Source organism: Hypanus sabinus, chromosome 7 (assembly GCF_030144855.1).
Source record: "Hypanus sabinus isolate sHypSab1 chromosome 7, sHypSab1.hap1, whole genome shotgun sequence".
Lineage (NCBI taxonomy): Eukaryota > Metazoa > Chordata > Chondrichthyes > Myliobatiformes > Dasyatidae > Hypanus > Hypanus sabinus.
In genome coordinates this window covers 92,423,657-92,443,689 of record NC_082712.1, presented here as the reverse complement: position 1 = coordinate 92,443,689, position 20,033 = coordinate 92,423,657, and the positions used below count along the sequence as shown (strand labels likewise).

Genomic DNA, 20,033 nt, shown 5'->3' with positions numbered 1-20,033 from the left:
ATTGTGCAATTTAAAAACCTGCAAAAATATGTTTCTTCAAGGGAAATCAGAAGATGTATATCAGCTAACAATTCAGAGAGATATGGATTGAATGCATGCAAGTGTGATGATATGTGCTGTGTGTGACTGTATATTCGTTTTGCACTTTGGCTCCAGAGCAACAATGCTTTGTTTGGCTGGTTGGTTTTCATTCGATTCAGAATCAGAATCAGGCTTACTATCACTGACATCTGCTGCGGACAAGCTGTTCCTAAAACATAGAGGGTCCTATAACTTCTCCCTAATGGTAGTAATGGAAAGAGGGTATGTTCTGGATGGTGAGATGAGGGTTCTTAGTGATAGATGTTCCCTTCTTGAGACATCACCTCTTGAAGATGATCTCGATGGTGGGGCGGGTTGTGCCTGTGATGGAGGTGGCTGAGTCTACAACCCTCTGCAGCCTCTTGTGATCTGTGCATTGACTCCGTACCAGATAGTAATGCAAACAGTCAGAATGCTCTCCACCGTACATCTGTGAGAGTCAAATATTCTCAAACTCCTAATGTAATATAATATCTGACATTCCTTCTTCGCATTTGTATCAATATCTGGGCCCAGGATAGATCTTCTGAGATGTTGATTCCCAGGAACTTGAAACTGCTCACCCTTTCCACTTCAGATCCAGTTTATTGTCATTAATAAACCACAAATGCAATGCAGTTAAAAAATGAGACAACATTCTCCGGAATGATATCACGAAAAAGCACAAAACAGACCACACAAGAAAAACCACATAATGTTTGGTAATCCCCAATCCAGAGTCCGGAGAGGCTGCTGTGTATTGATATCACACTACTGTCTTAGCACATTCCCTGGAAAGGAACTACAAACCCATCAAACAAACCTAAAGCTACAAAACCTACACAAAACCACATAGTTACATATAGTTATAGTTAACATATAGTTTCAACAGTGCAGACAATACCATAATTGATAAAAGACTAACTGACAAAGACCACATAATTATAACACATAGTTTCAACAGTGCAAAGCAATACCGTAATCTGATAGAGAGCAGTCCATGGCACAGTTTAAAAGAAAGTCTCAAAGTCCCGACAGCCCATCATCTCACGCAGACAGTAGAAGGAAGAAAAACTCTTCCTGCCATGAATCTCCAGCACCGCAGCTTGCCGAGTCCGTCCGAAAACTTTGAGCCTCCGACCAGCCCTCCGACACCGAGCACTTCGACCCCGGCACCAGCCGCCAAGCAACAGGCAAAGCTGAGGAGTCGGGGCCTTCCTCCCTGAGATTTCTCCGATCGCACAGTAGCAGCGGTAGCGAAACAGGCATTTCAAAAGTTTCACCAGATGTTCCTCCGTGCTTCACACGTCCGTCTCCATCAAATCAGGATTGTACACGGCCCCTACTCACAGATAACAGATATTCATTCCTGGAGTGGCTGCTGTGTGCTGTGTCGTGCCGCCATCTTGCTTCTGATCCATCAATGAAGACTGGAATGTGTTCCCTTGTCTTTCTCTTTCTGAAGTTCACAATCAGTTCATTGGTCTTACTGACGTTGTGCAAGGTTGTTGCTGCAACATCATTCAACCAGCTGATCTAACCCACTCCTGTACACTCCCTCATCAACATCTGAGATTCTGCTGACAATAGTTATGTCTTTGGCAAATTTGTAGATGGGTTTCATCCGTGCCTAACCACACAGTTATGGTTGAAGAGAAAGTAGAGCTATGCACATACACATCCTTGAGATGTGCCTATGTTGACTGTCAGAGAGGAGTAGGTGTTATTTCTTGTAATGTATGGATCTATTTCTTTTAGATCAATGGCCCCCCACCTTTGATCTGTTGTCTGCGCACACGCAGTTGTTTAGATATGTGCATTACTCTCTCTCTCACTCCAATGTGAATACACCAGTAAAAGCCCCCACCACCACGTGCGTGTTTTCATTGTGCACAGACACAACAAATTGGTGATGAATACGATCCTGAATGTCAAAGAATATCAGAAACTGCACCGACAGTTATAGGACAAAGGACAAGAGTTAAACTGCATGAGAAGGCTGTCACAGACACCAACAAGCACGCAAGGACTTGGCGATGTCTTCAGTCGGGAAACTTGATTAATCTGATAGCACTAATGAAGGCTGGGAGTCGTATATCGAGAGAGTTGAATTGAACTGTAAAGTGAATAACATGGAGGAGCAAAAGCAAATATGCACGGTTCTTAGCTTAATGGGGCCAAGATGTACAGTCTCTTAGGCAATCTAGTAACCCTGAAAAGCCAGCAAACAAGACATTTGACAAAATTGTTACAATTTTACAAAATCACTTGAGCCCTAAACCACTAGTAATAGCTGAGAGATTAAGATTTTATGAAAGGAAACAATCAAAAGATGAAAGCCTTTCTAAATACATTGCAGAACTGCGCAAACTTTCCCAGAACTGTGACTTTAGAGATGGACTTCCTATGCATTAAGGGACAGGCTTGGCTGTGCCATGCATAGTCAAAGCACTCAAAAAAGGCTACTGGCCAAAAGAGACCTAACCTTAGAACAGGCATTGACCATTGAAATGTCATTAGGGGCAGAGCGAGAGGGAGAGTGCAGAGGGGAAAGAGGGAGGGAGAGGGGAAAGGGGGAGGGAGAGGGGAAAGGGGGAGGGAGAGGGGAAAGGGGGAGGGAGAGGGGAAAGGGGGAATAAGTCAGCATGAGAAGATGGGGAACATCCTTTCCACATCTACACTGTCTAGGTCTTTTAACATTTGAAAGGTTTCAATGAGATCCCCCCCTCATCCTTCTAAATTCTAGCAAGTACAGACCCAGAGCCATCAAACGTTCCTCATTTGATAACCCTTTCATTCCTGGAATCATCCTGTGGACCTTCTCTGAACCATCTTCAATGCCAGCACATCTTAGATGAGGAGCCAAAACTGTTCACAATATTCAAGATGAGCCCTCATCAGTATTTTATAAAGCCTCAGCATCACATCCCTGCTCCTGTATTCTAGACCTCTTGAAATGAATGCTAACATTGCATTTTCCTTCGTCACACCAACTCAACCTGCAAGTTAACTTCCCTTCCCATCTCAGATTTTTGGATTTTCTCCCCCATTTAGAAAGTCATCTACGTATTTATTTCTTCTACCAAAGTGCATGACGCTGCATTTTCCAACATTGTGTTTCATTCACCACTTTCTTGCCCATTCTCCTAAGTCCCTCTGCAGCCTATCTGCTTCCTCAACACTACCTGTCCCTTCACCAATTTGGTATCATCTGCAAACTTAGCAACAAAGCCATCATCTAAATTATTGATATACAGCGTATAAAGAAGCAGTCCCAACATTGCCCCCTGTGGAACACCACTAGTCACTGGCAGCCAACCAGAAAAGGATCCTTTTATTCCCACTCGCTGCCTCCTACCAATCAGCCAATGCTCTAACCAGAAAATTTCCTGTAATACCATGGGCTCTTAACTTGGTAAGCAGTCTCATGTGTGGTCCCTTGTCAGAGGCCTTCTGAAAATCCAAATACACAACATCCATTGCATCCCCTTTATCTATCCATCAGGTTTGTCAGGCAAGATTTTCCCTTCATGCTGACTTTGTTCCATCTTGTCCTCCATCGAGGACTTTCAGTACTTGGTAGATTTCGATGAGATTCTCATTCATTCTTCTAAACTCCAGAGAGCGCAGTCCTCATATGTTAACCCTTTCACCTAGTATTATTCTTGTGAACCTCCTCTGGACCTTTTCCAATTCCAATGCCGGCACATCCTTTCTAACATACTGTGTGAAGTTTTAGGCATACATTACAAGTGCCCTCTGCTCCTGGATTCTCCCACTGTAGGAAACATCCTCTCCATATCCACTCTATCTAGGCCTTTCAATATTTGGTAGGAATCTGGATGCTGGAGTGAGGATTTCAAGATTCAATAGACTCTGGGATCTGAAGCAACACCCAAAATGGTGGAGATACTCTACATTTCTGGAGGGAGAAGTAGATAGTCAATGCTTTGGGTCATTTGCACTGGAAGAAGTCACTCTCACAGCTGCTTGAGGGGTCTTTATGTGTACTAATTGGGATGCCTGTCATGGAGAGTTGCAGATAAAATCCGGAGCGAGGTTTGGGAAGTCCCAGCTTTGGAAAGGTGGTGAATGGTTTCTGAGTGATTCCCGAGGAAGGAAGGTCCAGGTGTGGTGGTATATTTCCCCCGCCCGACTCCCCTGTTGGCCTTACCGGCGGGGCTGAGGTCCAGCATGGAGAATGGAGGTCCCCGAATGATCAGTTCCTGCATGATGATGGAGAAGCTGTAGACATCCCCCCGGAACGTCCCCCTTCTCTCCAGACTGGGGTCTCGGAGAAGTTCCGGTGCTGTCCAGAGCCGATCTGAGGGAGATAGGGAGAAGAGGACAGAATGGGTGAGGGGAGACAGGAGAGGGAAGGAAGAGGGGGAGGAGGGAAAGGGATAGGGGTAGAGGAGAGAGGGAGGTGGAGGGGGAGGGGAGGGAGGAATGGGGAGGCAGGAGGGGTTGGTGGGGGAGAGGGGGAGGTGGGGGGGGGGTTGAGAGGGAAAGAGGGGAGAGGGTGAGATCCAGTTTAGTGTTGCCATACAGTGGGGAAAACTTTTGCTTGAGTGTTATCCAGGCACATCATTTCAAACTTAAGAACATTGTGGTTGCACCAAGAAAATAAACACGGAATGCAGGATGAGTAAAGCTTGCGTGAGCTAGGCTTCTCTCTTTGGAGAGCAGGAGGATGAGAGGTGACTTGATAGAGGTCTGCAAGATGATAAGAGCCTCTGATCAATTGGGCAGCCAGAGACTTTTTCCCAGGGTGGAAAGGCTTAATATGAGGAGCAATTTTTATAAAATAATTCATTTATGGGATGTGGGCATTGCCAGCTAAGCCAGTATGTATTGCCCATCCTTAATTGCCCTTGAGAAGGTGGTGGTGAGCTGCCTTCTTGAACCGCTGCAGTCTGAGGTGTAGGTACCCCCACAGTGCTGTTAGGGAGGGAATTCCATGATTTTGACCCAGCGACAATGAAGGAACGGTGATATGTTTCCGAGTCAGGATGGTGAATGACTTGGAGGGGGATTTCCAAGTGGTGGTGTTCCCAGGTATCTGCTGTTCTCGTCCTTCTGGATGGTAGTGGTCATGGGTCTGGAAGGAGCTGCCTTAGGAACTTTGGTGCATTGTTGCAGTGTATCTTGTAGATAGTACACAATGCTGAAACTGTCCGTTGATGGTAGCGTGATTGGATGCTTGTGGAAGGGGAACCAATCAAATGGCCTGCCTTGTATTGGATGTTGTCAAACTTCTTGACTGTTGCTGGAGCCACACTAATCCATGTTAATGGTGTGTATTCCATTACACTCCTGACCTGAGCCTTGTAGATGGTGGACAGGCTTTGGGGAGTCAGGAGGTGTGCTACACACCACAGGATTCCTAGCCTTTGACTTGCTCTGGTAGCTACGGTGTTTATATGGCTAGACGAGTTCAGTTTCCTGTCAATGGTAACCCCCAGGATGTTGATAGTAGGGAATTCAGTGATGGTGATGCCACTGAATGTCAATGGACAATGGTTAGAGCCTCTCTTGTTGGAGGTGGTCATTGCCTGGCACTTGTTTAGCTCAAATATTACTTGCCACTTGTCAGCCCACGTCTGGATATTGTCCAGGTCCTGTTGCGTTTGGATATGAACTGCTTCATTATTGAGGAGTCATGAATGGTGCAGAACATTGTGCAGTCATCTGTGAACATCCCCACTTATGACCGTATGATGGAAGGAAGGTCATTGATGAAGCAGCTGAAGATGGTCGGTCCTAGGACACTTCCCTGAGGAACTCCTGCAGTGATGTTCTGAGGATGACCTCCAACCACCACAACCATCCTCCTTTGTGTCAGGTATGATTCCAACCAGCGGAGGGTTATCCCCTTAATTCCTATTGACTCCACTTCAGCTAGGGCATCTTGATGCCACACTCAGTCAAATGTTGCCTTGATGTTGAGGGCTATCACTCTCACCTCTGTGATTTATTAACTTAAGGTGATTGGAGGAAACTATAGGGGGGGATGACACACAGTGGTGGGTGCATAGGGTGGCGGGTTGGAGATGTGTCGCTACCAAAGGAGGTGTGAGGTGATCCTTCTCTCTACTAGCTTGCAGGTCCACCCTTGGGCAAGGTGTAGTGCCTGCTTAGCTTCCCCCACCACCTCACCTGAAGCCATGGGAGCAGGTGATAGATGGCCCTGGTTATGCGACCACTGACACCAGGCAGACAATCTCTGAAGAGTATTGATAACGGCTGGGGTCACCCGTCTCGTAAAGACACTGCCCAGAAGGCGGCAATGGCAAACCACTTCTGTAGAAAAATTTGCCAAGAACAATCAAGGTCATGAATAGACCATGATCACGAATGCTGGGTGCATGGATCGCCGCTATACAGAGGTTATGGTAGAGGCAGGTACATTAGGGATATTTAAGATATGCTTTGATAGGTGGGAGGGAAGGGTTAGATTGATCTTAGAGTAGGTTAAAAGATTAGCGCAATATTATGGGCTGAAGGGCCTCCACTGTGTTGTACAGTTAGATGTTTTATAGTTGTACATTCAATTCCTAAGGCCAGATGGAGATCCCAGGACTGGACACCATCTATTCCTTTTTTTTTGTGATTTATTTTTTTTATTGAAGTTCATCATCAAACGAACATTTCCATAAGATGTATTTCAGACATTGTACCTATATATCATATAATCATATATATCACAAATCTCCACAAAGTATTTATCTGAGGTACACACTTATGGAAGAGAGAGGAGAGAAAAAACAAGCAAAAGGGAAGAACTATGTACAAGTAGGGAGTGAACTTTTGTTTTTACAATAGATTCATTGATTTGTGAGAATAAAGTCAGGCCTATGAGGCATTATTTAGTTAAACCATTTTCCCCAGTATGAATCAAATTGTTCCAAATTGGATAAAATTCTCTTACGTTTGATTGGATTTAATAGCCCATTGACATTAAAAGAAATGAATTTTACCTTGTCCTTAGCCATCTGTATTTATTTGTCAATGTATCATTGAAATTAGAATAAAACTTAATCGATCTACTCCCTGAACAAATACAAACCAAGAAACGCAGATAATAACAAAAATGGCAACGAACGTGTGATTCCAAGGCTGAGGTCTCTAGTAGATGACCCTGTGTTGAGCTAGAGGAAATGTCTAGCTGTGGGGGTTAACCCTTCCTACTTGTGAGTTTCGGACCCCCATTGCAGTATTCATAAAAGTCAGTGAACAAATCCATTACACAGAAAAGATTTCCGTGTACTCCTCCTATATATACACACATACACACACACACACACACACACACACATTACATATGTGTATATATATATATATTTTTTTCTCATTTTGGTGGGGAAAAAGGAGTAAGTGAGCGAATAAAGAATAACAACTAAGTAATATAAAATCCACATTATAATAAGTATTTCTCGAGATAGGTATATCACCATGTACCTTTGCTTTCATCTAGCTTCTCAACATTTTAAAAGTTAGCTAAGGGGCTTTTCTGAAGGGGGTGAGGACGGACTTTGGGAAACTCCCGGTCTCTTCCCAATATATTTCTCTCGGCCTCCTCCGGCTCCTGCCTTCTTGATTCTCACACTATTTCCCAAGCAGAGCGGGACAGTTCCTCAGTCAGGCTTTCCCTCATTTTGGTGACACTGACGGGCAAACCTCTGGCCTTCATGTCTGTAGTCGCCTCTTCCACCGTCTGGTACAACCGTGTCCCGTTGTCATAAAACACTTTAAGTTTAGCAGGGTACAGAGTTTGAAATCTAATCTTATTTTACTTTAGTACTCACTTTACTTCAGAGTATTCTTTGCGTTTCTGCAGGACCGCGGGGGGGGGGGGGGGGGGGGGTAATCTTGGTCGAAATATATTAATTTATCGTCGATAAACACTCTCTTCTTACCCCAGGTCTTTTGTAGAATCTGCGTCTTGGTGCTGTACCGAAGGAATTTAATTATTATAGAGCGTGGCTTTCTGTCCTGGGTAGGTTTCGGAACCAGTGCGCAGTGCGTCCTCTCAATTTCCAGCTCCATAACAGAGGGAAGATCCAGCATGTCCCGCAGTAGCTTTTCGACAAACTCCTTCATAGACGAGCCCTCCACTCCTTCGGGAACGTTGTAGATCCTGATATTTTTCTGCCGTGATCTTCCCTCCAGGTCAAGCAGTTTACCTTCTTGGTGATGTAATATTTTTATTGTCTTACTCAGTATCCGTTCCACATTTTGAACACCATCTTCCACCTTCTCGATTCAAGTCTCTGCCACCGCTATTTTTTGATTAACGCTGGTGAGCTCTGCCTTAATATCCCGGAGCTGCTGCTTTATTTCTTTCTGGACCTCCATCATTTCTTTCAGGATTTCGAAAATATTCGCCGCTTCGCCTGAATGAGGCCCAGTAGCCGCCTCGCTTGCACGCTGTCAGGTCAGAGAGCCGCTCGCTGCACTCCAGCTCGGACACAGGCTCCGCAGTGTCACTTTTTTTATTTCTGTTCCTTTTCCCCATTCTTGCCCCTCTTTTCAGTTCAAATAGTTTTTGAAAAATATTATATTTGATGGAATAACGGGGCTTAATAGGTGCTTTTCCAGAGGAGCTAGTGACTTAAGCTGCCATTCTCGACGATGATGTCACCGGAACCGACGACACCATCTATTCCAACAGACTCAGGAGGAAAGCAGTCATCATAACCAGAGACACCACACACCCCGGCCACTCCCTGTTTGACCCGCTGCCATCCAGCAAAAGGTGCAGGACACTAAAAGCCAGAACAAATAACCGGGTGTGCTAACGGGGTGTGCTAAGCTCCCACCATCTATAAAGTGCTCCAAATGGCGTGTGGATCTAACAGCCTCTGACAACCAAGTTCAACTCTTGGACTTCAGGTGTGGCAAGTGAAGGGGCAAAAGTGGACCACTGGCCCCTCAAATTCAGTTGCTTTGGGCACATGGGGTTGTGTCATCCTTGGATGGCAGTCCACCTGGGAGAAGGAAAACTCTGATATTAAATTTCCACTGTCTTGCGGCCTTGATGTTGTTTACAACTTCACTCTGGCAATCTCTGCAATGACTGATGCCAAGCTGTATCAGTGCTTGCCCTTCCCTTGGACTACATTAGTGACGTGGAGAGGGGGAACACGCTGCATGGGCAACAGCTGGTTCTTCAAATCTTCCTGCCCGGGCTTGTCCCTTGGAGAAGGCAGAGTCCACCAGAGGCACAAACCCATGGTCCCCTGGGATCGGCGGCTGCCTACTACTAGTGCAATGTTTACGGAGTATAGAGATGTTGAGGTTGGAGGGGTTTGATTACCTCAGCTGCTTTCTAGTGTACAGATGGAGTTGGGAATGGCTGATTCTTGTGGACATGTTTGAATGAAATTGAAAGCATCTTACCCACTGGGCTAGGCATCAGCCAAGTGACCTTCTGCACTTCCAGCAGCTCGTTGTAGCCATAGTCCGTGATCTTCAGCACAAACCTGCCGTCCACTACACAGTTCCGGGACTTCAGTCTCCCATGAATCAGGTTTCGATGGTGAAGGAATTTCATGCCCTGCGGAGAGAAGGCACCTTTGTAAACCCCCAACATGCTGCACACAATTCTGGGTCAAAAAGTTGGTACGTGGCTGGAACCTAGAAGCAGAATTAAGCCATTCAGCCTATCAACTCTGCACCGCTATTCGATTTTGCCTGATTCTTTCATCTGCTCCCTGTAACCCTTAACCTCTAACCTCAACCAATCAAGTTGTTCTCAAATTCTCAAAATACTGGAGGAAATCAGCATTTTGTGTGTGTTGCTCAAGATTTCCAGCATCTGCAGATTCTCTGTGTCCACCTATCAGTCTCTACCTTAAATACACCCAATCACTAGGCCTCCACAGCTGTCTATGGCAAGGAATTCCACTGATCAACCACTCTCTGACTGAAGTAATTTAAGGGATGTGCTTCTGCTCTGAGGCTGTGCCCTCTGGTCCTAGACTTTTCCCCAGGCCTTTCGGTATTTATTTGGTTTCGAAGAGATATCATTCCACCGCCTCCCCCACCCTGCCCGCCTCCACTTCATCTTCTGGGCATGGTAGCTTGGTGATTAGCACACCATTTTACTGTACAGGCAACCCAGGTTCATTTTCCACTGCTGCCTATAGGGAGTTTTGTACATTCTCCCCATGACCGCATGAGTTTTCACTCCCACAGTCCAAAGCCGTACCGGTTGATGGGTTAATTGTAAGTTGTCCAGTAATCAGGCTCAGATTAAATCAGGTGATTGCTGGCAGCATGGCTCGAAGGGCCTGAAGGACTGTATCTCAATGAATAAAATAAACTATCAAGTACAGGCTTAGAAATATCAAAAGCCCCTCATACTTAAGCCTTTCATTCCCAGGGTTATTCTTGCAAACGTTATTTAGTTTATAATATTTTCGCTTAGTAATTCGTTTGTTAGCATTCTAGTTAAAGTTAGGATTGTTTAACGTAAATTCATTGTCTGTGAGATATCACGGCATGCGATGACGTCACATCCGGTTTCGTCGCGTCTTGTGGGAAAATACCAGTTTGGAGAAACAGGAAGGTGGGGATCGAGACATGTGCGAGCACAAGCAGCAGCAACGTTTTCTCTCTACGCACCAGAAACATAGTGAAGGCAACTCTGTGAGTTATGAGATAATCGATATGTTGAATTAAAATGTTAACGCCGATACTGTTAAAAGTAACGACGGTCGATAATGTTTATGTTTTCGTTAGTTAAAGAGTTGTGGATAGTTTGCGTTGAAGTGTATTTAAAGCAGTCAATGGCTTAGGTAGATTCTGACTGTATGCTGCACTTTAATGTAATGTAGTTGTTGTAGTTTTACCTTTGCAAGTATTTATGATGTAAATGTAATATTAAGAAGGAAACAACTGCTGTACAAATCTTGTATTGTTTTATCAACAGTTTTCATCATACGTTAATGTGGAAGAGTGAACAGTAAATGGTTAATCTTACTGTGATCCTGTCGTCATTGACAAAGGTTTAACTCGGTGTTTAGCTCAGCGTTATCTTACACGCTGAGCGAGAACATTACAGTCCCCTTGCAAATTTTCTCCACTACATCTTTAGCCAATACTCTTTGAAGCCACACCTGAACTGCCTCCACCACACTGAGATCCAGCATTTTTTGATTTTTTTCCCCTCAGATTTTCAGGGGAGGGTGAAGAGGGTTTTCTCACAGCACAGTGCAATGGCTGAGAGGTGGGGACAGGGAGGAGGAACGGGCAAGAAATGAGGAGGGTTACCTTGACCAAGTCAAGCAGGAGGGATGATTTGAACATCCAATCAAGTTTCAGATCCCCATTTGTGATGAGATCCTCCAGGCTCCCCCTGGAGCAGTGCTCTGTGACAATCGCAAGGATACCGCAGTCGACAAAGAGGCTGAGGAACGGATTCACGTTCTCGTGTCTCATCTGCTGGAGCTGCAGAGATAAAGGAAATGCAACATTACAGCACAGCACAAGCCTTTCAGCCCACAATATTGTGCTGATCTTTTAATTTGCTCTGAGATCAATCTAACCCTTACCCTCAGGGACCCCACCACCCATGTCATGCTCTCTTCTTGCTGCTGTCATCAGGAAGGAGGTACCGGAGGACTCACACCACCAGGTTTATCTGTGGAATGCTCTGCCTCAGAAGGCAGTGGAGGCCAATTCTCTGGATGCTTTCAAGAAAGAGTTAGATAGAGCTCTTATAGATAGCGGGGTCAAGGGATATGGGGAGAAGGCAGGAACGGGGTACTGATTGTGGATGATCAGCCATGATCACACTGAATGGCGGTGCTGCTTGAAGGCTGTGTGGCATACTCCTGCACTTATTGTCTATTGTTCAGGAACAGTTATTACCCCTCCACCATTAGGCTCTTGAACCAAAGGGGTTAACTTCACTCACCCTATCGCTGAAATGTTCTCACAACCTATGGGCTCACTTTCAAAGACTCTTCATCTTACATTCTTGACATTTGCTTATTTATTTATTATTATTTATTTTTTCTTTCTTTTTGCTTTTACAGTTTGTTGTCTTTTGCACACTGGTTGTTCGCCTTGTTGGTGGGGTCGTTCACTGATTCTGTTATGGTTATAGATTTATTGAGTATGCCCAAAAGAAAATGAATCTCAGGGTTGTATATAGTGACATATATGTACTTTGAACTGAGAAAAAGTCACTGGCTCTCCGGCTATCCACTCCATCTTATATACCTCTATCATCAAGTCATCTGTCAGGAGGGGTAGAGGGGAGAAGATAATCAGAAGTTGGGGACAGATAAAGTGATGGATGGAAGGTGAATGAGGTGATTTTGGATGCGAGGGGGTGGGGAAGGGTATGGGGAACAGGAGGTGGAGAGATGCAGATGAACTGAGCCCACTATGAACTAGTTTTGCTGATCTCAGAAATAACCCATTGTAAATAAATCCACAAGCCCTACCCTCCTCCTGATAACCTGCAGACTGTAGGAACACACCTTGGAGAAAACAATCTTCGTTGCTGATCGGACTTCGACAAAGGACCCATCTGTAATCCTCTTCAGCCAAACCCAGTCCCCCTATAGGAAACATACAGCAGGATAAACCGATCATTAGATGCACAGTAGACTGTCACTCAGCCCAATTAGTTCATGCTGTACCCTGCGAGTGACCTTCCTGTTCACTCATCAATATGAACGCCAGCTCCTGCTCTGGGGAAGTCTGCTTTTTCAGCTCTTGGGCTCCAGAGACCCTGGTTTGATCCCAACTTCTGGCATTGCTTGTCTATAAGCGACTGTGTCTGCCAGGGTGTGTGTGTGTGTGTGTGTGTGTGTGTGTGTGTGTGTGTGTGTGTGTATCTGCCAGGGTGTGTCAGTGTCTCTGTGTGTGTGTATATGTGTGTGTGTGTGTGTGTGTGTGTGTGTGTGTGTGCGTGTCTGTGAGTGTGAGTGAGTGCGTGAGTGTCTGCGTCTGTGTGTGTGTGTGTGTGTGTGTGTGTGTGTGTGTGTGTGTGTGTGTGTGTGTGTGTGTGCATGTCTCTGTGAGTGTGTGCGTGTCTCTGTGAGTGTGTGACTATGCCTCTTTTTCTGTGTGTGTGGACATAGGTTCTGTGACCACATGGGACTGATTCCGCTGGGTGCTCCAGTTTCTCCCCACGTCCCGGATTCATGCCCGTCATCACCATATGTGTAGCTAGAAAGTTTTTAATCCCGATACCAAAGTCCATACCAGATTTCAAGCTCTCATCTCTCATCTCTCACAGTCAAGTCCACCAACTCTCCATGTATTCCTATTATCAATTATCCAACCCAGCATGTCATTGGGATGCGAGAGGAAGCTAGGTACTTGGTGACAGGGGGGAGGGGGGGAATCCCATATGGTCACGGGGGTGGGGAACATGCAAACTCCACACTGACGCACTAGGGTGCGAGGTGATACTTCGCACGTTCAGATTGTCACACGCACTATTGCGAATTAATTCTGTGCTTGCTCAGGTGAGACTCAGATTAAACAGTGTACATGGTGGCTGTCTGTTGTGTCCAACGAGGACAGGAAACTTGCGTGGGAGAGTTATTAGAAGTGGACAGTTCCACTCCATTGACCTCAGAATTCTGTGTTCTGTGTATGAACAAGCAGCTCAAACCTGGGTTGTCCCTGGATGACCGTGACATCCTCAGTGCTTTGCTCTCCACAGAGTGTTGCAATACCACCCACCACCTGGCCGTTGGATCTCATTGTAGATCTCATCTGCCCAGTCGGCCGGAGCCGATTCACATGCTTGGCCAGGAAAGACCAGGGTATGAGGCCTGCTGACTACCCTCTCCTGGTTTAACCTGCCTGACAAAGCAGTGTATCAGCGTGTGGCCACTGTCACACAAACACTTACTTGGAGCCTCAAGTTAGAGCTGAGAGTCTGCTGGGGACCAACAATAAATATAGAGATGGACAAAATCAACAGTGCAGTGCAAAGAGTGCAGTCAGGAGTCACAGAGAACCTTAGTTGTACAGTATAAAAAAGACCCTTCAGCCCAACAGAGCAGTACTGTACAAAGAGTACAGTGAAGATCCAGGGTCAGCAAATATAAAGAGCCTTAGTCATACAGTACTTAAAAAAGTCCTTTCCGCCGAACAAGCTTATGTTTACCACTCAGTCCCCATCTCCACTAATCCAATTTACCAGCACTTGGTCTGCAGCTCACTATGGCTTGGCGATTCAAATCCAGATGCTTCTTAATGAGATTCAGGATTTGGAAAGGAACATTGAAAAGGTTATGTGAGGTCAGAAAATGAGGAGATTATTATGACACACCCAGCTTATCACCTGTGGGAGAAATTTCTGGAGCTGAAGGTGCAATTTATTGGTGACTGTGGTGCAGTGTGCTGGGGCTGGTGGGGGGCTGCATGCTGCACTGTTGTGTGTTGCAATGCTGCAGGCCGTGATACACATGCAGCAGTGTTGTGTGCTGCGGTGCTGAGTTGTGGCATTGAGCACTGGTTAACATCGGACCAATATCTAGAGGCGAGAATGAATGAACATAAAATAGGGGTTTGACGGATTTGTATTCAAGAATTTTAGTAAACTTTGAGCAACCTCTCACTGGGCTTGTATACAAACTTGCCTCATTAGCTAATTCTATTAACAGCCATGTGACTCAGCAGTGAGAAGGCACCTTTCATAAACAGTATATGTCTAGGGTTGGTATGATTTGGGTTTCAACCAAACAGGAACGTTGGGATGTCGCAGGGAAGAACACTGAATATAGGGATGGTTGACTAAGTATACCCTAATGCACAGTTATTGCTCACCAATGACTAAGGAAGTATATTTACCAATAGTTCAACTTTAACAAACAGCTAACAGAAAAACAAAAGGGTCCATTCCAGTTAAATCAGTCTGACGTGCAGATAAACGTTGGAGCTCATTCCCGGAGTAGGTGGGTGTATCATTTTACTCACGCTGAAAGACACTGGCTGCAGTTCAAACTTCCCTGGAAGACCATCTCGAGTGAACTGGCTAACTTAGGAGTATTGGCACTTCCTCCTCAGAACCATTCATATGCGCAAAGGCCTTTTTACAACGGGGTCTCTCCTTCGGTCGGCATTCTGCGGCATCTTCCCTTGTACCCCACTACTCAGCTCCCACCAAAAGACCCCAAACCAGCTTACTGTCCTCCAGAAATCTGATCCTGCCCAGCTCTCTCAAACCTTCCACTGCATCCCACCAGGCAAAAAGTTACACCATGTACCAAGGCAATCCTGACTGGCTGACACAACATTCCTAAGTTGGACCTTTAGCCAAAGTCAAAACACTCTTACTAGTACGAAACACTGCTTTTGCAGAAAACCGATAAAAATAAAAATACCTAAAGCATAGCAGTAGAAATCTTAACTAGAGCATTACATTTTAAATAAAACACCTGTCTCTGTAGCAAAGACCTGGAACCCACTGGACTGTTGCAGAAAGAAACATACGTACCTTCCAGGAAAGAGACATGTCTGTATCCACTTCGGATTTAATTGTGGCTTATTCTCCACTGACTTCTGACTTCTTGCCTGCCTATCACCCCCCCTTCCCCCCGAGTCCTCTCCTCCTTCCCTTTCTCCAATGGTCCATTTTCCTGTCCTATCAGATTCCTTCCTCTCCAACCCTTTCCTACCCATTTAACTTCACCTATCACTTTCGAACTATGCTCCTTCTCCTACCCCCACTTTTTTATACTTGCATCTTTCCCTTTCCTTTTCAGTCCTGAAGACAGGCCTTGGCCCAAAACATCAACTATTTATTTATTTCCATAGCTGCTATCTGTGCTGTATCTCAATAAACAAGTAATAAACAAATTGAAGGGTGGTGGGTTGGAGATACATCTCTGCCAAAGGAGGTGTAAGGTACTCCATCTCTCTGCTAGCCTGCAGGTCACTCTTGGGCAAGGTGTAGAACCTGCTTAATAACCCCCACCCTCCATTAGGGTCACGTGAAGCCATGGGAGCAGGTGATGGGATGGTCGTATGAGCAGCCAGTGCAGATCACAAATCCTGGTTATGTGACCACTGATACCAGGCAGACAATCTCTGAACAGTATTAATAACGGCTGGGGTCACCCATCTTGCAAAGACAATGCCCAGGAGAAGGCAATGGCAAACCACTTCTGTGGAAAAATTTAAGAACAATCATGCTCACTCACGTCATACGACACGCCACATGATGATGATGATGACGATGGCAACGTGAGCTGAAGGACCCGTTCTATGTTATCCCATACTATGAAATGGGGTTGAGAAAGGGAATGATTCAGCTCCTGTATCTTACTGAAGAATGCCCTCATTACTTTAAAAACCTGTCTCAGGTCGGACTCTGCTGAAGACAAGCAGTCCCATTTGGCATAGCTCACCGGGGTAGTGGAGGAGGGCTAATCCTCGGGGAATGAATGGACACCAGAGAAGGATGTTTCTAGTTATAAAACACCACTGTCTCCCAGCAATGGAAAGCTAGAGTCTCACCTCATAAATGGCCAAGTTCGTGTTCTCCGCTGTGAGCATCATCACACTTTTACCGGAAATGGAGTCTTTTGGAGTTTTTGTACCTTTGAAGTCGGAGATGCTTTTGCCACTGACGCTCATCTCGGTCTCCCCATTGAGTCTCTAGGAGCAGACAGCAACAGTGTCCATAAGTGATTTAACTCCCTCACCCATTGATATAGTTAGGTCAAGATCATTGGCAAGGCCAACATTTATTCCCCACCTCTAACTGCCCCTTGGGGGGGGGGGGGGTGCTGAGCCACCTCCATGACATGCTGCCTGGTGTAGGTTCTCCCACGGTGCTGTCAGGGATTTTGAACCAGTGATGGTGGTGCAATAGTGAGATATTTTCCAGTTGGGATGATATGGGAACTGGAGAGGGAACCTGTGGGCGGTGTTGGTCCCTTGCCCTCGTCTCTCCCGGTGGGAGAAGAGAGGAGCCTGGGTGAGGAACCACAATGCATTTTGTAGATGGTGGACTCTGCAGCTGAAGAGCTGGAAGGAGGAAGTATTTGAGGGGTGGATGGGGTGCTAATCGAGTTGGTCGCTTTGTCCTGGATATTGTCAAATTTCTCAAGAGTTGTTGGAACCCAGGCAGGTGGAGAGTATCCTGACCTGCATCTCTGGGGAGTCAGGGCCAAGTTACTCACCACAGAACATCCAGTCTCTGCTCTGCTCTCATTGCAAAGGGAATTATGTAATCAAAGTGCGGTTTATTGTCATCTACACAAGTCCACATAGGCATGGGTGCAATAAAAACCTTACTAGGAGCAGCAGCACAGGCACATAGCATCAGATACACAACTTTTGCAAGAAAGAAATAAATCAAACACGAATTACACAGGAATAAACACAATTAGAATGTAAGAAAAAGTCTATTGTGGTACAAAGTGGTTGTAGTTTTGCTATACTCAGGTAGTGATTATGTCTGTGCAGGTTGGTTCAAGAACAGTGGTTGAAATGAAATAGCTGTTCTGAACCTGGAGGTGTGGGGCTTCACAGACACAAGGTATTCTGCAGATGCTGGAAATCTTGAGCAACACACACACACACAAAGTGCTGAAGGAACTCAGTAAATCAGCCAGCATCTATGGAGGGGAATCAATAATTGACGTTTCAGACCAAGAAGGGAAAGGAAGGGAGCAAAAGCCAGAAGGTAAGGGGAGAGGAAGTAGCACAACTTGACAGGTGATAAGTGAAACCAGGTGAGGGCTTCATGTTAAGTCATACCCAGCCTAATTCACCCTTTTCTCGCTGCCCCAAAGTTTGCTGAATTCGCTTACCACAGATTGCACTTCATAAGTGTGCAGCTTCCATCGGGCAGGAGGTACAGAAGCCCGAAGGCCCAAAGACAGACCTCAAAGAAACTTAGCAGCTCAGGCAGCATTGATGAAGGGGAAGGAAGAGTCAATGGCAAAGGAAAGGCCCAGGCCTTTCAGTCCTGATAGTGAGTCTCTGCCTGAAACTTCGACTGTTTATTCCCTGCCATAGATGCTGCCTGACCACTGAGAATCTCCAGCATTTTGTGCATGTTGCTCTGGATTTCCAGCTTCCGTAGAATCTCTTCTACTTAAGTCACAAGGTATCAAGGTGGCACCTGAATGTTAGGCTAATGATTTAAGGACTTCTCTTACCTTCCAACTAAGTTGTGTGTTGATAAACACCAAATCATCCATGCTTAGAAGCAGCTTCTCAGAGCCTCTCAGGAGGTGAACCCTCTGGATATGATTCCTGTGTAAAACACAATGGCATATTGAGCATTGGAAGTTTCTTTGATGCCAACCCTCCCCTTGGTTCAGTCTGCCTAATGCCAGGCAAGTGAGCAAACAGCCTATCTGGGAAGATGAGGCCTCAGGAACTTCACCATCTTCACAGCCAGATGTCGGATCTGGAGTCACTGATGATTGGAATGGATCTGGATTGGAAGTGCCTCCAGAGAAGAATAAGAAAGCCTTTAACTCCAAGTGGAGTCACCGGGACGTTGTGACGGCGTTTTTTTTTAGCAGGCTTTCTTGTTTTTACGACTCTCAACCCAGCATGGATGGAAAGTGTGGAAGGGAGCCGGCTGGATTTGAACTCAGAAGCCAGCGCTGATGCCACTACGCCACCAGCTGGCCACAGCTCCAGAGACCTGAGTTCAATTCCCACCTCCAGCCGTGTGCTTCTGTCCATCAATGATGGGATGTCAGAAATCAGGAATGGTTGAGAGGCCGGAACAGAGGAAGTCAGACGTTGCCTGGGAAAGAGAGCTTCTTTTATGGGGAGAGATGGTGAAATTGGGCCTGTTTTCCTTGGAACAAAGGAGGCCAGTGGGTGAGCAGATAGAGGCTCATAAAATTACGAGTATAGATTGGGGCAGACAGAATCTTTCTCCCATAGGAGGGGTAACAAAATCAACAAAATATACCTTTAGGGTGAGAAAAAGGTGTTCTGAAGGGGAAATAAAAGAATTTTTTAAAATACAGAGTTAGGTTGATATCTGGAGCATTTGGTGGTGTAATCAGATAGACTCAATAAGCTTTAGACAGACACATTTATGCAAGGCTTTGATGGATATGATGAGAATGCAGGCTCAGGCTCAGGGTATCAGTGTAGACACACATTAGGGTTAGCATAAGTGCAACGGGCAGTCTCTGTGCTTAAACAACACTGTGCTACAATGTTTGAGAGGGGTGGGAGAATCAATGGAGAAGAGAGAGTCAACACCCAAGGAATGCCTCCAACAGAAGATAAGGGAGGTGCAGATTTGCAGAAAGCACATACCACCAGGCTCAAAGACAGCTTCTAACCACTGTTATCAGACTCTTGGCCTCACAATCTACCTTGTTATGATCTTACACTTTATCACTGACTTGCACTGCACTTTTTCTGTGGCTGTTACACTTTATTCTGCATTGTTATTGTCCTACCTTGATGCACTGTGTAATGATCTGATCTGTATGGACAGTGTGCAGGACAAGCTGTTCACTGTATCTTGGTACGTGTAACGATAATACACCTATAGGAGGTAGAAGGGGATTGAATGAGCAGACCTGAGATAGTAAGTCAGTACTGCCATGACCAGAATGCCAGCAGACACCAGGGTGAAAATCAGCAGGACAAAGGCAGCATCCACTCCTGGATGGGAGATACAAAAGATCGTTTTTTTAGGTACATTCATTTATTCCAGCATAGAGCCATTTACAGACACCACTTAACCCAGAATGTGCCGAAACCAAACAGAAGGCTGATCTTCTGTACCTAACTTCCACAACTTGCCCTGTTGGCCTTTTTGGAATTGAAGGGTGGTGGTGGGGGGGGGGGGGGGCGCAATTTCAGTTTCTATGAAAGGAACCTAAGAAGGAGAAAGTGGGAGGCAGGGACTATGGCAATGTGGGTAGATCTGCTGCCTCTCACCGCCAGAGACCCAGGAGTACAGTACAGGCCCTTTCAAACTCTCTATACTTTCCTCCAATTACCAA

The 20,033-nt window shown here is 45.7% G+C and overlaps 1 protein-coding gene across 1 annotated transcript in view; it reads right to left on the bottom strand.

Annotated features, from left to right (window-relative positions):
- The window catches only part of LOC132396998 (retinal guanylyl cyclase 2-like), a 76,480-nt gene that overhangs the window by 35,735 nt on the left and 20,712 nt on the right, over window positions 1–20,033 (bottom strand). The window contains exons 5-11 of the mRNA XM_059975193.1: window positions 19,605–19,689; window positions 18,207–18,303; window positions 16,555–16,695; window positions 12,555–12,635; window positions 11,338–11,514; window positions 9,463–9,619; window positions 4,235–4,384 (exon numbers count right to left, since the gene is read on the bottom strand). Of these exons, the coding sequence (XP_059831176.1) occupies window positions 4,235–4,384; window positions 9,463–9,619; window positions 11,338–11,514; window positions 12,555–12,635; window positions 16,555–16,695; window positions 18,207–18,303; window positions 19,605–19,689 (888 nt within the window). The remainder of the gene's footprint in view (window positions 1–4,234; window positions 4,385–9,462; window positions 9,620–11,337; window positions 11,515–12,554; window positions 12,636–16,554; window positions 16,696–18,206; window positions 18,304–19,604; window positions 19,690–20,033) is intronic.